Source organism: Blennius ocellaris (genome assembly GCF_963422515.1).
Source record: "Blennius ocellaris genome assembly, chromosome: 13".
Taxonomy (NCBI): domain Eukaryota; kingdom Metazoa; phylum Chordata; class Actinopteri; order Blenniiformes; family Blenniidae; genus Blennius; species Blennius ocellaris.
Window position 1 is genome coordinate 10,667,826 of NC_137662.1, and position 21,720 is coordinate 10,689,545.

General features: G+C 44.1%; 1 protein-coding gene across 1 annotated transcript; it reads left to right on the top strand.

Moving 5' to 3' along the window:
* The first annotated feature begins 234 nt into the window (after positions 1–234).
* Positions 235–19,974, top strand: egln1a (egl-9 family hypoxia-inducible factor 1a). Its single transcript, XM_080508102.1, has 5 exons — positions 235–1,992; positions 14,136–14,255; positions 18,972–19,108; positions 19,224–19,291; positions 19,412–19,974. Exons 1-5 carry the CDS (start codon positions 1,255–1,257, stop codon positions 19,465–19,467), a joined length of 1,119 nt encoding a protein of 372 aa, XP_080364228.1. The 5' UTR covers positions 235–1,254; the 3' UTR covers positions 19,468–19,974.
* Positions 19,975–21,720: the final 1,746 nt, after the last annotated feature.

Here is a 21,720-nt window from a genome sequence, read left to right on the forward strand (position 1 = left end):
AAGGGGAGAAGTGGTGCTTTTGTTTATTATTATGGTGTAAGATATAGGTTAGTGTAATGTAGCCACACAAAAGAGGATCTGCTTTTAACAGTGCTCCAGTGTGAGTAGAACTACTCGTAAAACTGCATTAATTGCTCAGATTCTTGCATTTCAGTAGAACAAAAGGTTTTATTGTTTACCTGGCAGCTTTATGTCACAGGAAATTCAAATCAAATTCATTTCTATTACACCATTCAGACACAAGGACATAAATTAAATAGGTGAAAATAAGATGATTAAAAAAAAAGGTGTAAAAAGAAAGGAAGGACAACTAAAAGCAGGCCATGCAACTTGCTCCTGGGATTTGTTTTCACTGTGGTCCCTCACACTCAATGTATTAACAGCACTTTCAACAACAGTTTCTGTCAATAAGTCCATGCAAAGAATACTTATTTTCAGCAATGTTTCAGTCTGACCATAGAAAAGAATCAACAATCACCCCCAATATGGATAAAGTTTGCATTACAGCATTGTATAAAAGTCTCAAGAGGTGTGTGTCACTTGTATTGCGTTTTTGTATTGTATTTCTAAGCATGAAAGTCCAGGAATCAAGAACAGGAGCTCCAGCTAAAATATACAAGGGGAAACAAATCCAGCAGAAAAACAAACAAAAAAAGGAAAAGAAAAATAGGGTAGAACATTAACACCACTGTAACGTTAAACAAACAAGGGGATTGCCCCTGGCCGTACTCAGATATAAGCAAATTGAACTTTTTAGCTGGGGCAGTGTTGACCTTTCTCATACTTTTGAACAACAGAGAGCACGTGACTTTTTATTGACTGACCAGTCCACCGCTGCGGTCTCCACGTGTCTCTACCGCTCGACCCGGTGTCCGATGGTCCGTGAATGCAGCGCAGCGACGGGGCGGAGCTTACAAAGCTGACGTCAGAGCGGGCTGGAGCAGAGACGGGCTGAGCACACACGGAGCGGCGCCATGCATTACCCTGACACCCGCGGCCACCCTGCAGAAATGCCTCCCGAAGACCTCGACCCAGCGCGGAGTTCTCGTCCCTGGACGCACACTACGGTGTTTTACTGATGTACCCCCCCACGGGGAGGGTATGAGTGCCCCAGGATGGTCCGGTTTTGACTGTTCCTTCGGCGTTTGGCTCGGTTGTAGCGTGGCACAGCCTGCGGATCGTTTCCAAAGTTGTCGGTTAGCTGGGCGCGTGTGAAGGATCGGACTTAAAGGAGCCGCGCACCCCGCTGCCAACATGGACAAGCAGCAGCAGAGCGAGCTGGAGCGGGAGAGGCAGTACTGTGAACTTTGTGGGAAAATGGAGAACCTCCTGAAATGCGGGAGGTGCCGGAGCTCCTTCTACTGCAGCAAGGAGCACCAGAAGCAGCACTGGAGGACGCACAAGCTCATCTGCAAGGAGGCGGACCGGGCGGCGCAGAAGCCCGAGCAGGCTGCTGCTCCTCCTCCGCCTCCGCCTGCGCCGCCGCCGCCGCCGCCGCCTCAGCCTCCGCCGGGGGACGAGAAGCCTCCGGAGAAAGGCGGGGAGAAGAAAAGCCCCGAGCGGGCGGAGGACGCGTCTTCCCCGCAGGACAGCAGCGTGGAGACGCCCGAGGTGGGAGAGGACGGGTCCGACGACACCGCCACGCCTAACGGACAGAGCAGCTCGTCCCCGCAGAAACTTGCCACGGAGTACATCGTCCCGTGCATGAACAAGCACGGCATCTGCGTGGTGGACAACTTCCTGGGTGTGGAGGTCGGCCTGGGCATTCTGGAGAACGTCAAGGCTCTGCACAAGTCTGGCAAGTTCACGGACGGCCAGCTGGTGAGTCAAAAGAGTGACTCCACGAAAGACATCCGAGGGGACAAAATCACGTGGATAGAGGGGCGGGAGGCCGGCTGCGAGAAGATCCTCTTCCTCATGAGTCGCATGGACGACCTGGTCAGACATTGTAACGGCAAACTGGGAAACTACACAATTAACGGAAGGACGAAAGTAAGTATTGGGACCTGGGCGACCCACGGAAATAAGGAGCAGGAGGTCTCACACACACACACACACATTATGCCGAGGGAGTCACTCCAAATGTGTTTTATCTTTCAAACTTTAAAAACGACACAAAGTGAATGAATGGGAAACAATTACTCTTTACTGTGACACCCCCCCCCCCCCCCCCCAAAAAAAAAAAAGAACCCTAGCATCACGCCTTCCAGAGAAACTCTGTTTATAAAAGTTAAGACACCCTTCTGAACGGTTTTGTAATCATAAAACTGCATGATGATTATGATATCCAGACGTCTGGGTACACTATTATTCTGACATGCACTGTGATTGGCATTATTGGACAGATTGTCTTCTTCTCATTGCCTGATGGGATACAGTAGAATTGCTCTAAGGCACATGTGTCGAACTCCGGTCCTCGAGGGCCACAGCCCTGCACGATTTGCATGTCTCCCTGCTTCCACACAGCTGATTGCAATGAGCAGCTCGTTATCTGGCTTTATGCTGAATGTGGCGATGAACCATCAGGACATTCATGGGGGGGAGACGTGGAAAACGTGCAGAGCTTCGGCCCTCCAGGATCTGAGTTTGACACCCCTGCTCTAAGGGCATGCCCGGGACATTCCCACAACGCTGAACTTTCAAGCAAATCCACTTCGTCTCCGGAGGCACCATTACTTTCAGTGGATCAGCCCAGTTTGCAAATTAGACCTGACTTCCAGTGCAAGTGCCAGTAAGTCCCCTCCAGCTTCTGTTTAAAGCAGGACTCAATCCGAGTCAGAACGGTGGATTACTGGTCCAGCGTTGGTGCACACTTGCAGGAACTGTGCTCACATCGTTTAATGTTATATTATGATATTGCTGAAATGACACCCACACTCATGTGGCTGCATTAATATGAAGAGGCTGACAATAGCCGTGGTCATAAAGTTTGTGCTTATCTTTTGACAGCTGAGAGTTTGGCAGAAAGTTTGTCAGGTTGCTGGAGGAGAAGTAGAGCAAAGAGTTGATGCATCAGGCTCGTGTTTGATTCATTATAAGCTGAAACCAGTGATTCTTGTAGCGTTTTGCAGATGGCGTTAATCCCTTCGTTATTAAGTTATTTTGCTTTACTCAGTTTTCAGTGAATTAAAGTCCTTAAATAATGAACACTGTAATGTTTAGATTCTGAGCAAACGGCTTAAAAGAGGCATTCATGTAGTTATATTTTTAAAGGATTTGGTTGATTTTTGTCTATTATTGAATAATTTTGCAGTGTAGTTGTGTCCTCCATAAAGTGTGAATGAGCATGGTAATTACTGGGCAGTAGAGGCATCATAAAGGTAGTATTTAGTACAGAATTGTTGAATTGGGTGGTAATTATTTGCGAAACAAACCACTGGTCACTTTTGGGCGGCAGGACACAGATCACACTGTGCGTTTTGTTCAGACCAACCGATTTCAGTTGACTCATACAGGACCTGAGAAGACCTCCTCCTCACACCCACACAGTGTGAGTGTAACACTTTCAAACATCAGCCTCCGTCATGGTGTATTATTAACATTTCTAAGTTGCTCATACATTTGTACACCCTTTTAAAGGTGTTCATGGAATACACAGTCCTTCATGACTGACAGGACAGGAGAAAGCTGTGGAATGAGTGCAATTAAAATAATGAATAAAATAGAAATCTAATGTATTGTGGAAGCGGCTGCTCTGGTTAGAGTGAAACGCGTGATTGCTTTTGGAAGTGAAAACGATTTTCATAGAGAATGCTGGAACCTGAGTCATGTATTGTATATGTTAAAAAGACTGAACAAGACATTTCGCAATTTATAAATGGAGATGAGTAACCTGCGTGAGTGTGGGTGAACAATATTTAAATTGTAGCTTGTGCAATGAACTGTTTTCAGAGATGTTCTGTAGGCGTTTTGGCTGAATGTGGAGAGGCGGGTGGCTCCTGTAATAAATGCAGACACGCACATGATGATACGGAGAAGCATCAGCTGAAAGAGTAAGTCTGGTTGAGTCACTTTTGGCACTGGTGGATGGCAGCTTCTGATTCACGGAGAAAACGGTTGAAGCGATGATCAGTCGCGTTCTCTCGCCAGTTTCCCTGAAAAAAAACATTTCTGTGTTCAAAGTTCCTGCTGTTCAGAGGCTTTTCTACCTTGTTTCTCCAGTCGGTGCAGTTTAAAAAGAGAGAGAGACCAAAACGTCAACCCTGATTTCTTCTCAGCTGAGGGGTTGGTTGCGTGTGACCTGTAGGTCTTCATATAACCAGATCAGGCCAGTGTGACCTTGTGTCATGAATGTGAGCCGGGAGGAGATGAGCTTGGACACCAGAACCCCCACTGATCCCGGAGAAACGAAGTAGATATGGAGAGTTGGTATTGCATTTGAAAAAATTCTTCAATTTCCTCAGTAATGGTGTGTTTTCGTGTCTGAAAAGTAAAAACATTTTCAGTGTTTACGTGAATTGGAGATGAGTACGCACACCACCTTGTGTAAAGGTCCCGAGACCTGGGCTGGAGTAACACATTTCATGCTGTTGGCCTTTAGATCAATTTTCATTAAAAAATGATTTGTTCCGTCACAAAAAAAAAAAAAAAACCTAAAGCAAGTCTTCTTTATTCATGGCATGACAAAATAGTCGATGTTGTGCACCGACCCGAATAAAACGGAGGAGGATGTCGTTTTATTTGTCCCATGCAGAAGCGGATTTTTCACGGTAGCAGGTTCAGGCCATCATTATGGAAACCTGTGATACAAATCCTTGTCTCATCTAAAGCAGTGGAAAAGTAAGCTTTCAGTAAATTGTAAATAAACTATTGCTTTTCCAAACTTTCACTGTGGAGTTGGGCGATCTGGCTGCGACCCGATCTGAGTTAAAACTTTAACTATGCAACTGTGGAAAAAAAAATCTGAAAAGAAAATACGTTTTTTTTTTTTTTCCCTGTGAGCATCACTTCATCACAGGGACTGTTGAATCTGTTTCATATTATTTCCCCCCCACATCCCCATAGTGGCCGGTACCTTGAGTTGGATAAAGCATTATAGAAGAAGGATAATTTAGATTAACTCATGGTATGAAATTGTAAAAATAATGTTTGTTTTATACAGAACATCATAATTCAGGTGATTTGTATTACATTGGTAAAGAAATCGTGTTGCGATGCAGAACTCGATGAAATATGTTGCCAAACATCAACAGGCCGGTACAACAATCTGCAGCCGGCACAAACAACACAGTCATATCGCGGAATCTTTGGTTGATAAGTGAACGTTGCAAATATCATGAAGGTCAGATGACATTTAGGGCTGTTTATGGTGACAATCAGAAGTGTGGTGTTTAAACAGTTTCTTCTTAACTGAAGTTAATGTGTTGTTTTTTTTAAAAAGCAGATTTTCACATTTTCAAGCACATCTCTGACATGAGTTTCGGTGTTTGTGCTATTTTTATGTTGTTGCTTTAGTTTTTTTCCATCCAGTTTCTATACCAGTCTATCATATACTCAAGCAATAAGCGAGGACATGATACACGACTTTTAGTTTTCCTTTATACATATTTTTTGAAATTGCTGAAGAAGGACCAGCAGACTCTTCGGGAAGTCTTGATTTTGCCCTTGAGAAGTGGGTTAAGACTGAAATGGCTTGAGCGGTGAAGGGACTGGGAGTAACATTCAAAACAGCTACAATAAGTTTTGTTTTTTGTTTGTTTGTTTCTGTGCCGCACCATGTTTTTTTTTCAATGCAAGCCATTGACGTGCTCTTGCGGTGATTCAACCTACCTTGGATTGAATCCTGTGGCCTTTGCTGGCCTCCACTTTTCCATGCTGGCAATGAGCTCTGCCAGGCATGTGTTGTTATTTTTAGTCTGCCCCCTCTTGTCTGGTAGCGTTTAAATTTTCTCTCGCCCGGCTGGTTCTTAGTAGGTACGAGAAAGTTTTCAGAAAGGACATTTATTTATTTCCATTTGTACGGTGGTGTCACGCAGCTTCTCAGCTCTTCCCGACACGGCCCCAAGTTGCTTTGGCAAACGCGCGGCTGGACTGTGACCAGCGAAAATCAGCATGACTTGCACAAATAGAGGGCGGCCAGTATCAATGGCTTCAAAGGGCCTCAACACAATGTGAGCACAATCCGCATTGGAGAAGACAGAGGAAACCGATTCTGCCCAAATAGTCATTAAATTCCATTGTTTCCATTTCCCTTTTTTCACTCGATAACATTGTGGGAAGTCGCAGGCGGCGGGGCGCGCTTTGTTTCTCTACAGATTCAGCGCGTTCGCCACTTTGCGATGCCGTTCTGGCATTATCAGGAAGCGACGAGCAGCTCGGAGCAGCAACGCCATCGCCTAGCTAATAATATACGTTGGTATGGCCGCCAATACCTGACTAATCCCCAGCTGCGTGATAAGCATCGTTACTGCTGGTTTACAAAGCTAGCATTAACATAGTTATTGCAGTTCGGATGAAACGCAGCTTTTGAAGGTGTATAGAAGGCACTTTTGTGAAGGTTTCATTGATAAATCAAGAAACTATTCATCAACAGTGTAAGTGCACCGTTTGGCGCCGATGCCCCCGGATGACGGGCCGTATTGGACCACAGCGGCGGGACTTGTGGAGACGAGCTCGATTTTCAGGTGAAGTTGTTCATGAGTTTGGGTGAAATCATTGACTGACACCCTTTAGCACATAATGTAAAACCTTCAGTGCGGCAAAGCTTGGTCACACATTGTCTCATGGTACGGGATTAAATCGTCACGGCATTCAACTCCAGGGCACAGATAAGAGTGCAGAAAGAAACAGTCCAACCTAAACAATGTAAATCTGGACATATTTACCTCCCTCCCATCCCTCTGGCCTTGTGTTTGAAATAGACCAGGTTTTTTTTTTTTTTTTGGTGGGGGGGTGGTGTTTGTTTCGTCATGTGCGATATCTCGGCGCGACTGTGGACATGTGCGCTTTCAGAAGGAAGTTGACCGTTGACCCAAATCTTGGAGCTCGACGGAGTAAGTAGACCAGAGGAAGTCATGTGATGCCCGTCCTCTTGAGAGCTGGAGCCGGCTGTACATTATGCTATGGGCTCTCGTTCCTTCCGCCTACAGCACCAGCATGACGGAGGCAGCACCTCGCATGCCACTCCCCCCCCCCCCCCCCATTGTTCAGTCGACGCGCAGCAAACCAGAAATGATTTTCGAGTTTGCCGGCGCATGGGGCTCGCCCATCTCTCGTGGTGATGTAAGAGATGAGCCATGGCCCGTTGTGATCCATGTGATGGCCTCTAACGACGCTCATAATAGTCCCGTCGTGCTCTTTGCTACTTTTTGTGATTTACAGAATGGGTGACACACCAGCTGATGCCGCGTTCCTTATGTCCATTCATATTATGCGCCAGTGCTCGTTGTCGTTCAGCTACTTTTGACTCGGAGCTCACGAAGGTCAAGCTCTTTGTCCGTGCGTTAACTCTGCTCCGACTGACTTGGCAGCACCTGGCAGTGGTCCAGGTGGAGCCTTGAGAAAGAGGTCTTTGTGTCTGACTGTTTGCAGCTGTAGACTAGAAGACGGAGGATTTATGGTGGGAGGAGCGATCGCATTACGACAATTAGGCCTTTAAACAACCACTTACAATGGGATTTGCAGCAGTTGAGCATCAGATGGTTAAAACTTTACCTGTGATGTTATTTCTTATCATTACCCACGTGCATGATTTATGGACGGATCATTCATATTCTTTCTAGTTTGTTCAAAGCTAAGTCTCTAATCTTTTTTTTTTTTTTTTTAAATACACATTCCTGCTCTCAATCGTGAGCTGTGACTCAATTGTTTTTTTTTTTTAGTGCTTGATCTTCCACCACTGGCAAAGAGAAAGTATCAGTGACTGATCCAATTACAGAATGAGTTCACTTGGCTCTCGCACAGTCACGGATGGATCCATTCAGTCAGGATGAACAGTGGCTAAGAAGTTACTATAGTGGACAGAGCCGCCTCGGCCATCTGAATATCTGTTCTCCTGTGGTTAACTGCTGCTTCCAGGAGATTTTATGACGTGAAATGGCGCAGTGGCAGGAGCAGCAGGCCCGCTTACATGAAACGCTAAGCAGCTTGCAGACATTAGCATATGCATCCAGCATCAGCGGGCGAGTGCGTCGAGATACGAAAAGCTGTCGACTTTACACAGTTCCCGTTAGCGTCTTTACGTAACAGTAACTGAAATCAAGCTCGTGTTTCCGTTGCGACGTGTGGAGGGTGTAGGGTTGTGCTGCCGCCACTGTATACGTCCCTCTATTGTTCACAGCTTACCACCAAGAAGAAAAGAGCAAACTAGGTCATTACTTTAAACAGGGATTTCCTCCGGAGCAGCACCACTCTATGGCAGATAAAACGGCCAGCGATCCCGGGCCGGGACCCAAACCGTCTTGGTTTCCCACACTCCCCATGCGCTACAAGGTCTCCAGTCCAACTGTTTGTACTCATGTTTGGATAAGCATCTCCTCTGTGAAGTGAGCGGACCCCTCGCAGCTTTTCCGTTTTTTGCTCCACCCCATTTCATGGCTCGGATCAGCGTGTGCAGTGTGATGAAGTGAGATCGTGGCGGTGATCAGTAGGCGTGCGTCTTCGAGCGATCGGGTCAGGGACGAGTCGGTTGTGGATCTGACAAGTCGCGTTTCCAAAAAAAGCCTGATGAGGAGGGGGCTCACTGTCGGTTATCGAGTTGTTTGTTATTGTTAAAGCTTAGTTACAAGAATGAACTCCTCGAAGTACACTGTCCTGTTTAAAAGATGCTCCCAACGTAATACAGTCAAAGAAATCACAGAAGCGGTTAACATGACGGAACACAAACGCAATACAACTACACTGTTGCTTAAAAAATAAAAACGTTGATACAGAATAAAGGGAAGAAGTATTTTCAACTGCAGCTAAGTGAGATCAGATAAGTGAGTCTGAGCATAAAGTGTCATTGATAAGAACTGGCCAGCTCAAGCCAACAACACAGAATCTGCTGAAACAGTCAATAATAAAGCAGAACTAATGTTGATGGGCGGATCATTCCAGTCAGACTGAACTGTAAACATGAAGGTTTGTTTTTCTTGACATGGGACCATTCGAGATTGACTTGAATAGAATTCCTAATGTGGTAGTTGTGAGTAAGATATTATAGGTTGTACAGTGTTTTCTTGTGTGAATGGCTCTTGTGCAATGATCATGTACAATTACTACAGGCCACACCTGCAGAATTTGTTACAAGCCGTGTTGTTGCTTAATCCATTACAAAAGTTGGTTTGGTTGCATTACGTTCGACAGCGTCAGAGTCGTTGGTCCAGTGACGGGAGCGAGAGTTAAAACAGAATTTTTTTAAATTGTCATTTTGGAAATTGTTGAATCTTTCAGCTATATACATCAATATATTTTTCCTAATTTAGGCATTCTAGAAATGTGAGCTTGGTGTAGAAGTCTTTTAAACCAGGCTGCACTATACCAGAGGAACATGTCCTATGTAACAATGTGTGTTTCAGAATGTTTTCTTTCCCCCTCTTGAGAGATGGCGTCATTTAAATGTTGCGATATTTTCAGCTACTGAAAATGCTGTTGTGTAATTTGAAAAGCCAGAATGTGATCAAAATGTATTTGTTTTATGAGAGAGTCTTTGAATTACGCAGAAGTTCCTCTTGGGCCAGAGTTTCCTCTTTTGCATGTTGATAATTGTAATACCGATAAATTTCCAATCTATATTAATGCCTTGTTTGACATACACAAGCGTATGTTTAATTTTTCTCATTAAAATTTAATTCCGCAGCCTCGTAAATATATTTGCACTTTTGGTTTCTATTGAAATTCTTCCCCGGGCCAACAGAATTGGGCTGAAGTACCAGTTTTAGCTGCACTACGTCGTACGATTTTCATGTCCAGTTCGTTATTGGTTGTAGGTATGGAGATTTATGATTCAGATTTCACTTTTATTGCAGTAAATCAATACTTCTGAATGTAAATCTTTAGTGTCCACCTTGAAAATGTAACGATGGTGTAAATCTTTTCTGCAGATCGGTTAAGGTTGTAATTGAAGAAGTACCACAGAAAACATATATTCTCCATAAGCATCAATACTTGTATAATACTGTTGGCTGCAGGGTTATTTCACTTGTATAATAACAGTATTTCCATACGCTTGGTTGTTTCATTGTTCACTTTGCTATTGCAGAGCAATACACGCTATTTAAAGTGCTGGAATGGCCGCAATGCAAGCGAGCCACTGAAGTTTGTCGGCAGATGAACTTGGTAACTTGTTCATGGCATGTGCAAGGACACATCACTTGAATAAAGTGGTGTTTAATGAGTGGAGCGCCTCCCGTGGGGGGGGGGGGGGGGGGGGGCACAGCACAAAATACATACCTGGAGTTTTAAACTGGTATTTATATTGTTAAAAAAAAAAGAAAACACCCATTCAGCACAATGAGATGTCTTTTATTTCACAGCAAAATATGTAAAATCCTCCAATATTTTCTACAACAACTCTGATTTCCTTTAGCACCTTTTGACATCGGGCGTATTTTGAGTTGAATTACAGTATTTGTGTCGTTGCCATGGAAACACCCTTGAACACAGTCATATCTCTGAGCTCGACCGGAAATATACAAACAGAAAGAGATTTAGAAACCAGAGCTGTTAGTTTACAGTATGTCAGGACTCTCAGCCTGGACTGCGTCATGCCGGTCTTGCTTGTGCTTGTCACGGCTCATCCAGTTCAGGCCTAATTTGTAGCGGGTTTGGGTTGCGGTCGTCTGAGACGAATTGAAAACAAGGAAGGAAAATAAACAGGAGCACACGACTTGCGTGAAAAAAGATCTGCCTGTTGTACACAAAGCCCCCCCCCCCCCCCCCCCCCCCCCCCTCCCTTCTGATGTCAATTTTAAGACGTTTATGTGCTTTGCGCTTCATTGTTGACAGTTGATATTCTCTTTACCTGAACATTAACGGTTGAGAAGTCCAGCTTCACTGCAATTCGTCCCAAAATTTGCTCGATAGAAGAGCGCGATTTTACAAGTTTTTCCTTTCGTTTGCCTCACGGTAGACCCCACAGCGCTCACCGAGGTGACCTCTACACGCCTCTCGCTGTTTGTCTGTAAATGCTGGTCGGCCCCTGAAGCCGTGCTCGTGGAATGTAAACAAACGACGCGGAGAGCAAGGTCAGCCTCCTAATGAGGGCCACGGAGGAACGCGGAAGAGTTGGTGGCTGGAGGGGGGGGGACAAAAAGGAAGCTCCGAGCTCTAAAGGTCAGGAGGCGACGACGGGCAGGAAGAACATCCTCCCCGCAGGCTAAGAAAGTCGACTGCGACAGAAAAGCCATCGGTATTTTAAACTTGCCGATTTAAAGCAGGTTCTGTTATGAGGGGACTGGGGAACGGTACTGAGAACTTTCATGCACATTTCACCCATTGGAAAGATTTACACTGAGGCTGTGGGGCTGGACTGGAGCTTTTCGCGGCCTGCGTTGGTCCACAAGCCTTATATTTGACTGAAGTAAACTTCACAACAGCGCCGCCCTACTGGAGGCTGTCCCTCATTGAGGTGTATTAATAGTTAAAACCGTCCCGTGCCAGACTGTTTGTGTTCTTACCGGGTCCCTCGTCCGAGGTTCTGCTGTACATATAAGTTAGCTTTCAGCAAGGCGTGTGCAATTTTTTCGAAGAAAAAAGACCATTTGATGCCGATGCAATTTGCAATCGCTGAACTAAGAAACCTCAAAACTTTACCTTTCAATTTGGTCAAAGATCACATAGATATTCCCATTGTTTTGGTCATACCTTCATAATCTTGCATGCATGATGTCATTTTTGAGCCTCAAATAAGTCTATTTTTTTATGCTCGACATTAAGTTGAATCCTTCAAACGCCCTTGAAGTTCAGTCTTAAAAATAGAAGGGAGAAAATCATGAGGTTTGTCAATACTTAACTCTGACGTCTGCGTCCTCGCAAGCTGCAGCTTCTTTCTGCTGTCGTCTGCTTTTATACTGCAGCGTGGCTCGTACCTTTACAAAACTGTGCTGAGTGAAGTTAAAAGCCGTGCTACCTCTTTGTATCGTAGTAGTGAGACAGAGTAGGTCCACCCACTGTCACGTATCTGCTTTTTTGCCCGTGGGCAGACTGGATCTAGTGATTCCGACTTGCAGAAATAAAATAAACCAACACGCCGTCTTTTTATTTCAGCCATCGACATATACCCTATGAGTTATTGATTATTTCGCGAAAGATGTTGAATTATTCAGGTGCTCTGCTCATATTGGCAGAACACAAGCTTCGTCAGTGTCTGATTTGGCACTCGGTCCGTAGCCTTCATACTCCATACATTCTCCCTTCAAACTGACACCAGTTAAATCAACTATTGGGTTAAAGCCGCTTGTTTCGAACGCATAAACGGCGTCTCCAGTGATGCGTCTGAAAGGTCACGTCTTTGATTTCTCTTTCTTCAGCTGTTCAGCTCAGGAGCGTGAAACTCAAAACTTCACCATGTCCCAGTTTCACCGAGTACCTTCGCTCAGCGCGCGCACACACACACACGTATGAATCCACGCCAGTGCTCTTTTCCTCACAGTGACTGTTTACCCATCTCCAGCCTTGCAGCGTTAGCACAGCAGTTAAGAGTGGGAGGGGTGGGGGTGAGGGTGGGGGTGGGGTGACAGAGCGGAGGATCAGCCAACCTTCCTCACGCTCCGCACGTAGCACAACCATTAAAATACTGCTCCCTCTGGAGGGAGGCCAAGAGTCAAAGTTTACAGCAGTTCACTCCTCTCCTCTGTTCCAGCCTTCTGCTTTTTTCTGTGGGTGCACACACCCACCCACCCCCCCACGTCCTTCTGTTCATTACACACACACACACACACACACACACACACACACACACACACACACACACACACACACACACACACACACACACACACACAGAAACTAGTTACTGTATTCTGTGTTACTGACAGGAAGCCCTTTGTCATTTGACGTTCCCCTCACCCAACAGTCATTTCTTCTGACACCCCTCCCACCACACGCGTTTGTTTTTTTTTTGGCGTTTTGTTTTGTTTTGTTTTTTAAATCAATGAACTTCTTCCAGCCAGAAAAGAACTCGCCAATGCAACTCCCCCTCATCGTTTTCTTGGACGTTTTGTTTTCCACCTTTGAAGACTCCGATGGCATTCCAGTGGCAACCTGCATCGCTCAAAGGACGCAAACACAACATGCAGTGACGCAGGTGACTGCCCCTCGAAGGCGTTAGGAGAATAGTGTTCCGACACGTGCGCAACGCGGGACTGTTTTTTTTGTTTGTTTATTGTCACTGAAAAGGTGGCACGCCACCATAAAGGTTCGCTCGTCGCATCATTTCACGGCGGCCGGGGTTGTCAAAGTTCACACCGAGGACGTGGTTTCGCTCGTGAGACCGTACAGGAGGAGTTTAGTCTGCTGCGAGCACTTATAATAATGTTGCTATGGTGTATGTTGATGCAAGGCTACGGAAGAATGTGGATGAACTTGCCTTTTGTCTGTCAAATCGCTTGCTGAGTCACCGCTTTGAATGAGGGCTCAATCCGCTCTCCGTGAGGCCGCTCGGGCCGGGACTCATCTCGGCTCCACTTTCAAAGCCAGAAGTCGCACCCTGTTACATCGTTGTGCCAGCTTTTTGTCATTTTGAAAGTTAAGATGTCAGTTCTATCAGATGATATGGATTTCCCATTTCGTGTGTGTGTGTGGGTGTGTGTTTTTTCACCACCAAGTTCACAAGAGCTCAGAGAGGTTCACTGCCAACACCCAAGCACCTCATGCAAGTCTCAAAAAAAAGCCTCAGGGTAATTGACGTGCGGCACGATAACTTTATTTTCCCACTAGATTTGGCCTCTGCTTTGTGTCGGTCTTTTTTTTAGGTGACGTAACCGTAGAAGATTGTTTTAGAATGGATGTACTGTACTCCTTTTGTCACAGCATTGTCTGCAATTGATTTAGTGGTGGTGGGGGGGGGGGTTATATTTGAATAATGATTTCCTGCCTCAGTATTTGTACTCTTTTTACTCGCATGTTTTAACACTTCTTCTGTTACAGGTGTAATATGTTGTGTGCACATGATCAGATGCCCCCCTAACATTATTTTTCCCTCTTTCTGCCTTCAGGCAATGGTGGCATGTTATCCTGGAAATGGGACGGGCTACGTGCGCCATGTGGACAACCCAAACGGGGACGGCCGCTGCGTCACATGCATATATTACCTTAATAAAGATTGGAACACCAAGGTATGGAAGTAATGGCAGTTTGTGCCATGTCAGGTTTCTGCCTCCCGGCCACGAGGATTTGACATGTCTCGTTCTCGTCTCGGGTCTTCAGCTTCCACATTCCCACGCCTCTGCTTCCTCAGCACGAAACAAGTTACGTGTTGGTACTCGCTGTGTGGCCACTGGGCTCATTAATAATCCCACTAAAATGTAGAAATCCTGCTAATCCCGACACACCCTGTCAGACAAAAAGAGCGCCCCCATAGTACTTCTCACACGTCTGTGGTTCTCACTGCAGGAACGTACATTTGGAGCCAGACGGGAGAAGTAATGGGAATGAATCAATGGCTGACTTGACGACCTTTTTGGTTGAATTCATTCTCTGGCCAGAGATTCAGCCCAACAATGCAATGGTTTAGAAGTTGTTTGAAAGACTTTACACAAGTTTCATAGACAAGAATCGATGACGCAGTATGAATGTAGTGTCGGAACTCGAACCAAAGCTGCTGAATAACGAAGCACAAACTGTTGACACAACTTGAATGTTTTCACTTTTTGTTTAGTTTGGTGCATTATCTAATTCCAGCAGCAAACAGAGCAGTCACATCTGGCCAAATAGGCCTGATTGACCTAACTTGGTTTTTTTTCTTTCTTCTTTTCTTAAAAGCGTATTAAATGTTTTGTATTGTAAAAAAAAAGGCCACACTATAAAGTGTTTATTGAATAATTTGAGTGAAATGGGGCTTTGGTTGTAATTGATTCCTACATGTAAATGTAGTTATGTGAGTAAAACATCATAGACACATAAGCGTAATGATGATTACTGCTACTGACGATATAGAAATTTCTTCGATAATGATTGAACTTGTGTGAATAATAGTTATTGATAAAGTTGGTTTGGTTTTGATATTGGCATTTATTTAGGCCTATGTACTTGCTAAAGCTCGTACTTAAACTGGTGCTACTGCTCAATGTTCTCCCAGTGTTTGGCGTTGCATTGCTAACATTTCCACAGTTTCCAAGCGTTTTCTTTAATTGAGCGTTTCTGCTGATGTGTGCGTCAGTCACACTGTCCTGACGTCGCCGCTGCGCAGTTCCTTTCATGTTCACTCACACGCTTCGCTTCTTTGAATGAGCAATGTTCCCCAAGTGTGAATAATTACGATCTGCGTTGCGATTGGCTGTTTCATTAGGCTATAGAATGTGGTTGCCTGGATACCGGGGCACCAGGAGAGAATGACGGGGCTGTGGAATGTTTAAGTTCTTTTCTCCCACTGATTTCATGTCTCCCTGCTTCGTTTAATGCCCACCAATATTAAATATTCAGTCTAAATTGCTCTGGCTAACTTTGACTAATATGTGCATGTTCATTTTACAATGGAGAAGAAATGAACGTCGATTATCAAAATGCCACAAGTGCAATCAAATTTGGGAGGCTTCATTTGACTAAAATGAGACATTTCTGTTCAAATATTAGAATAGTAAAACATGAATATACGGCTCTCATAACTGCACTTTTAGAGTAGCACCAATATTAAAAAGTGACTTATTAAAGTGCTGAGAGGAGCAGTGTAGTGAATTAAAAACTATTCAAAAGTACTGATCCAGCTCATGATTCCCAATGAAGACATTTGGCCTTTCAGAAAAGCCACCAAAGGAATTACTGTAAATTCAACCATGTCTGAATATTCTTTGCACCCATTGGAAAAATAATTAACTGGTGGAAAAGGAAAAACACAAATCTGACTGGGAAGAGAATGAACCAGCCTCTGGAAATATTTCATTTTTTATCACAATGTAGAAGTTCCTTTCCCAAAAGCTTTTTAGTTTTTCAAAAACTGCCCCCAGATTGGCGTGGGGGGGGGGGTGGAGTTGCTTGTATGTAAACTAGTATTTATACAGATCTCAGGGTGGAGTTCATGATTCATGTGAAGCAACCAACAACAAGTGTGGCATTAAAAGTCTCCGCCATCTCTGCAAAATGAGCTCGGATTCACAGTGAGCTTGGCGTACTCAGATGCCACTGGTATCATCACTCACACCATGTGACCTCCTTCTATGAAAAGTGGCCTCACCAGCCATCGGGGGTGTCGTGTTTAACGGGATTGGATTTGTTTTACTTGGACATGGTGTCTGGGGCAAAAAAAAACAACAAAAAAAAGTTTTCTCCTCCAACTTGAAATCATCGACCTGATCTGATCTGTGTGTTGCTCTTCTCATAACAGTTTGTTGTTCTGTGAGTGAAAATGTACCACTGAAGTCCTGCAATATGAATATTTCTCATTTGTTCGAACACTTTCGAAATAATGACCAGATTTAGTGGCACAGCATGCCGGAGGTTGATCGAAGCGTAACTCCACAGGTGTTGGTTTGTTCAGGTTTGAAGAAAATATAAGTACAACACATTTAACATTAATCTTTATCTTGGATCGTGGTGTATGTACAAACAATACAAGTTAAATTAATGTGCAGCACATTCAAGACGCTGCCTAATGGGCAAACTACCAAAATCATTTCTCAATCTTTTCAGTTTTAAAACTCCCAAATTTCCTTTTTGGCATGCAAAGCTTTTGATTCCTTTGACTGATAATACACTGCAGTGTTGTGGAGGTTTTAACTAAATATCAAAGAGAGTGCAATTTAAAGGACTTGGATTATGTACGCCTTTAAATGCGGCCCCAAGCCAGTCTGTAAAAGAGGGGTGGGGTGGGGACAGCACCCCGCGAGAGCCGATGATGCACCAGCGGAACACGAGGGTACATTTTAATGAGGTGAAGTGTGGAAAGACATCAGGTTAATGATCGTGTTCAGGATTCCTGGATCATGTTCCACGATGTCAAAAACGCCGGAGGTGATTTAATAGTGGAACATCAACCTTGTTATTCTAAAATTTGTGAGTTTGTTTGATGTTCTGAGTTGATTACGGAGACAGAAGTCACATAACCGATGCGGAGGGGCGGCCTTATTGCTCATCTTGATAAACCAGAGACCACCGAACGGATGAAATGTGTCAAGCTGTGTTGATGAATGTGAACATGATTGACGCAAAAGAACCCGCTGAAGTGTCGTCGATGGCCAACAAAAATAATTAGAAGCTCCTTTGAACGCGTTCCAAATGCAGACGGGAGGAGAGGAGGATTGCCGTGTTCTTTTCATTTCAAGGAAAGAAAATCTCCCGACGACATTGTGAAGTTGTCCTGTGCGTCTGGTTTTGCCGTTGCATAACTTGCCTGGTAATTATGTGAAGTGGAACCCGGGGTACCTGGTAGCCCACTACGGGCATGTTGGTAGTCCACAGGGCGTTTTAAACTCCAGTCATTTAGAAGGTGGATAACAAGCATCCCTTCATGTTGCACTGCGTCCTTCCACTGGCTCTGCTGTTGACCCCAGGTTTCGAATACTTTGGGGTGATGAAAAATGTGAGGAATTAATGGTACAGTGATTCTCTGGGGGAGTTCACGATTATGAGAAAAGAGTCAAATATACAGGGGGAAAATAAGCCTGTGTCCAGCAAATAGAAATCCACTTTGAGTTTGCACGCGTTTTGCAGGTGATCCACTAAGAATAACACCGTGAGTGACTTGCACGCAAACGCCAATATTAAAATGTGTTTTGTGTGCATTAGGCTCTTTTTTGCAAATTCATTATGTGCGCCTAATTGCACATAACCCAAAAAAACCCAAAACAAAACAGCAAAATCACAAGTTTTAACTGTTCTTAAACAGAACTTTAAGAAACCCACCCTGGGTTTTCTTTTCATCCACCAGCTTTTAACACATGGTGTGTGTGTGTCCTCCCGCTGTGCTGGTTTGAACGTTCACACACAAATCCTCTCGCCTCAGTTGCCACTCTTGACGCGGCTCCCCAAAGCAGAACAAATGGTTCCACCTCGACGCCTGTCACACAGGCGACGGGGCGTAATAAAGGTGTAACGGCCCCAAAACAAAATCTGTTTGAAAGGAGCTTAAGACTCATTATCCATGCTGCTGTCTGTTACGTTGTGAAGCAGTGCGTTTTGGGATTTTTTTTTTTTGTTTTAAACTTTGCATCGACCGGTACAGCTTGTAATGTCGCAGCTTGTTTGTCCTCTAAATCTATACACACCGATTAGAAAGTCTGATCTCTGCTGATTGAAACCAGTCGTCCTGAAAGTGTTCACACACTGGAGGGGAGAGAAAGAGAGGGAGAACCCCGTCGTCTTCGACACGCTCGTCCCAGCACCGGTATTCCCCCTCATTCAGCACCGCTTTTCTGGAAATGGCATTACACACTCTGACAGAAGGGTGTGAACCTTTCCACTCTGCCGGTTCGCGTGTGAAGAGAAGGGGCCTATCATATCAGCTGTGTGAGAGTTTCAGCGGCACGCTTTGCGGCAATCTGCTTTTTCACTCTCCGGGTCCTTTATCCAGCCAGAGCACTTTTTCCTGTGGGCTCTGCTTCCTATCCCTCCACAGGAAAGCCGCCCCCCCCCCCCCCCCCCCCGCGGCTGCTTCCTATCCTGAGCTTTCCTCCTGGCCCTTGGAGTCGGACAGGCCTTTTCCCTTCCACATTGTCACGCTCGTGTTGATATTTTTAAAAACGCCTTGGCGTGTCGTATATATTTTAGTGTAGCGCGTATGCCATCCCAGCCAGACTCTCCTTTGCCCTTTCCACGTACCGCCGCTTCACCTTCCTGCCATCGCTTTGTCCTGGTTTGTAGACGTGATTCATTCGTTTCTTCTCTTTCTGCCCTTCCAGGAACACGGGGGCCTTCTCCGAGTCTTCCCAGAAGGAAAGGCCCAGTTCGCCGACATAGAGCCAAAATTCGACCGTCTGCTGCTGTTCTGGTCGGACCGACGAAACCCTCACGAGGTTCAGCCGGCGTTCGCCACCAGGTCAGAGCGATCGCTCTCTCTCTCTCTCTCTCTCTCGTCTGCACGCGCCGCCCTGACCTGCCGCGTCGCTGGTCGCTCACCCTTGATTTTTTTCTTTTCGTGTGTGTGTCACCAGGTATGCCATCACGGTTTGGTATTTCGATGCAGATGAGCGAGCGAGAGCTAAAGAAAAGTATTTAACAGGTAACAATAGATTGCACGGTCGACACAATTTTTGCCACTATTGTTTTTTTTTTTTTTAAACGCTTTGTTGTCTTTTACGTAACGCCTCCCTCGTGTGTTTGTGTTTCCCCTCACATGCAGCCGCAGGAGAAAAAGGAGTAAAAGTTGAACTCAACAAATCGTCAGATCCCAGCTAGTGGGACGCCCGTGTCCTGTGCAAGCAGCCGTCAAGTGCTCTGTTCCAAGAAGTGGCCTACGGAGAGCGTGTGCGCGTTTCACATGGTGAAACGCGCACAGATCCTTCGCTCAAGTGGACAGAAGGTCCATTTTTACGGAGACAAAACAAGGAAATACACAGTAATTTCTCTTCATTTTCATCCAACCTGGGTAACCCAGTGGACCTTGAATGTCATAACAATGTACTGAAAGGGATTGTTGTTGTTGTTTTTATTTCCTCTTTCCTTTTCATCTTTTTGGTGATGAATGCTTATATTACAGCTGACATCTTCAAAATATTGCTTCAAACAGGAATTAAGCTCAAGAGAACACCATCTTTTGTACATTGGTTTTTGCAGGTAATTCCTTTAAAGGTACAGTGTTCTGCATATGCATCGTTATGCTTTTCACATGGAATCGGCTGTTATAAGCTACTGTATGTGCTTGAGTTTGCAATAATTGGAGGAGTGATCTGAAATAAAAGTAAAATGAAATACATTTTTTCAACCGAACTTTTTGGGGTCCATAATTCTTTGTCACAGTACGTTAACTGAATGTTTTTATTATTCCCTTTCATATAGAAATGCATTATGAAGACATTCTCGGTACACAGGGACACCTTCACTTATGTGCTTGTCCTATTTGCACTACACTGGATTTTAAATTGCATGTCGCCCTCTGCTGGATTGATATTCTAAACTAGAATCATCCGTCCACCAGGGGAGAAAAATGCTTTTCGACAATCATTTTGAAACTACACTTCTTTCCGGGTCCTTTTAAGTATCTTCAGATGTATTAAACACTTTGAAGGAATCTTATACGGATCACTATAATTTATAAATAAAGCAGATAATTTCACAAAACAATATAACACTGTGAATAATTGCTTTATGTACACAATGAAGCCTGTTTACTGCTCTAAGAATCTAAATATTTTATCAAAAGCTTCAAAAACAAGAAGGTACACAACATACTCCGCCTGGATATTTTCCTTTTTCCCCGGTTCTTTAATTACAAATCCGTATAGTTATTCATTGATCATATTTAGGATATTTTCCCGGTAACACTTGGTGATGCCATCATCCTGCTGCTGTTTCACATGCTTTAAGAGCCGTTGCAAAGGTAATGAAAGCACTCATTTACTTAAGTAAATGTAGCGATGGATACTTGTGTAAAAAAAAAAAAAAATCAAAAAGTAACAATTCAACTTCCTAAAAATGTACAGATTCTGGAATGTACTCAAGAACAAAAGTAAAAAGAAGTTTAGAATTTTAAACTTTATTGATAACGTGCATTATGTCAGTGTGGCTGCATTATTTTCTCAATTAAAAACTCTAGTAACATGGTTACACATTCTCTGTAACTGATTTTAAATGAGGGAAGAAAAAGTTACGAAAGAAATACTCAAAAGAACAGATATCTGGAAATAATTCAAGTAACAAAGAACAAAAACACGGTTTTACTGGTCAGTTCTGTTGCATTGTGACACTACAGTATGCAGTTTGGACTTTCACAGCCAACCAGCAAGGTCATAAACAAATCAGACACCCGAACGTTTGCATTTGACTTTAGAGATTTGAAGGCGTCGTGATTGTTTAATATCGATATGCAAACTAACGTTGGGCCGCCGGCTTCATCGGTCACGACCTGGTTATTGCGCCCAAATTGTTTGTTACAGTCGGTAAAAGGATGCGCCAAAATAAACTTTAGAAAGGCAGTTGTTTTCATACATGTACCTGTTAAAACAACTTGACCCCAAAAAATTAAAATTTTAAAACAATTCCTGAAGTTATATAATTAAGATCCAATTTGGGTTTAGGTTATTCACAATTTGTACGACATAGCAAAATAAGAATATACAGTATTCATTATTATTGGAACATTTTGTTGACGCACAGTTTTCATATGGCCTGATGTACCGGATGAATGAAAGAGCTGAGAGATCTAAAAGGTTAGTATGAAACAAACCTCACAAGACTGCAGAATAGATGATTAAAAAAAAAACATATTAATACAATTCAGGAATGAAAGAGTTATGATAGATTCTGGGTGGAGATAGAAATCTGTGGACGTGGTGGAGTCGGTCTTCCTTCAGTCCAACTATGTAGGGTTCAGTCCTTTATCATGTCCATCCTGTATCCTTTTGTGCTTTGAAACCAATATGACCAAGAATGATTTGTCATAATCGTATTTCAAACACCTTAACACAGCTTGTTTTAAATTATTTGTACTAC

Coding starts and splice junctions, on each gene's coding strand:
- egln1a (XM_080508102.1), top strand. CDS start 1,255: ATGGACAAGCAGCAGCAGAGCGAGCTGGAGCGGGAGAGGCAGTACTGT. Junction 1,993..14,135: donor CAATTAACGGAAGGACGAAA/GTAAGTATTGGG, acceptor TTCTGCCTTCAG/GCAATGGTGGCATGTTATCC. Junction 19,109..19,223: donor CAGCCGGCGTTCGCCACCAG/GTCAGAGCGATC, acceptor GTGTGTCACCAG/GTATGCCATCACGGTTTGGT.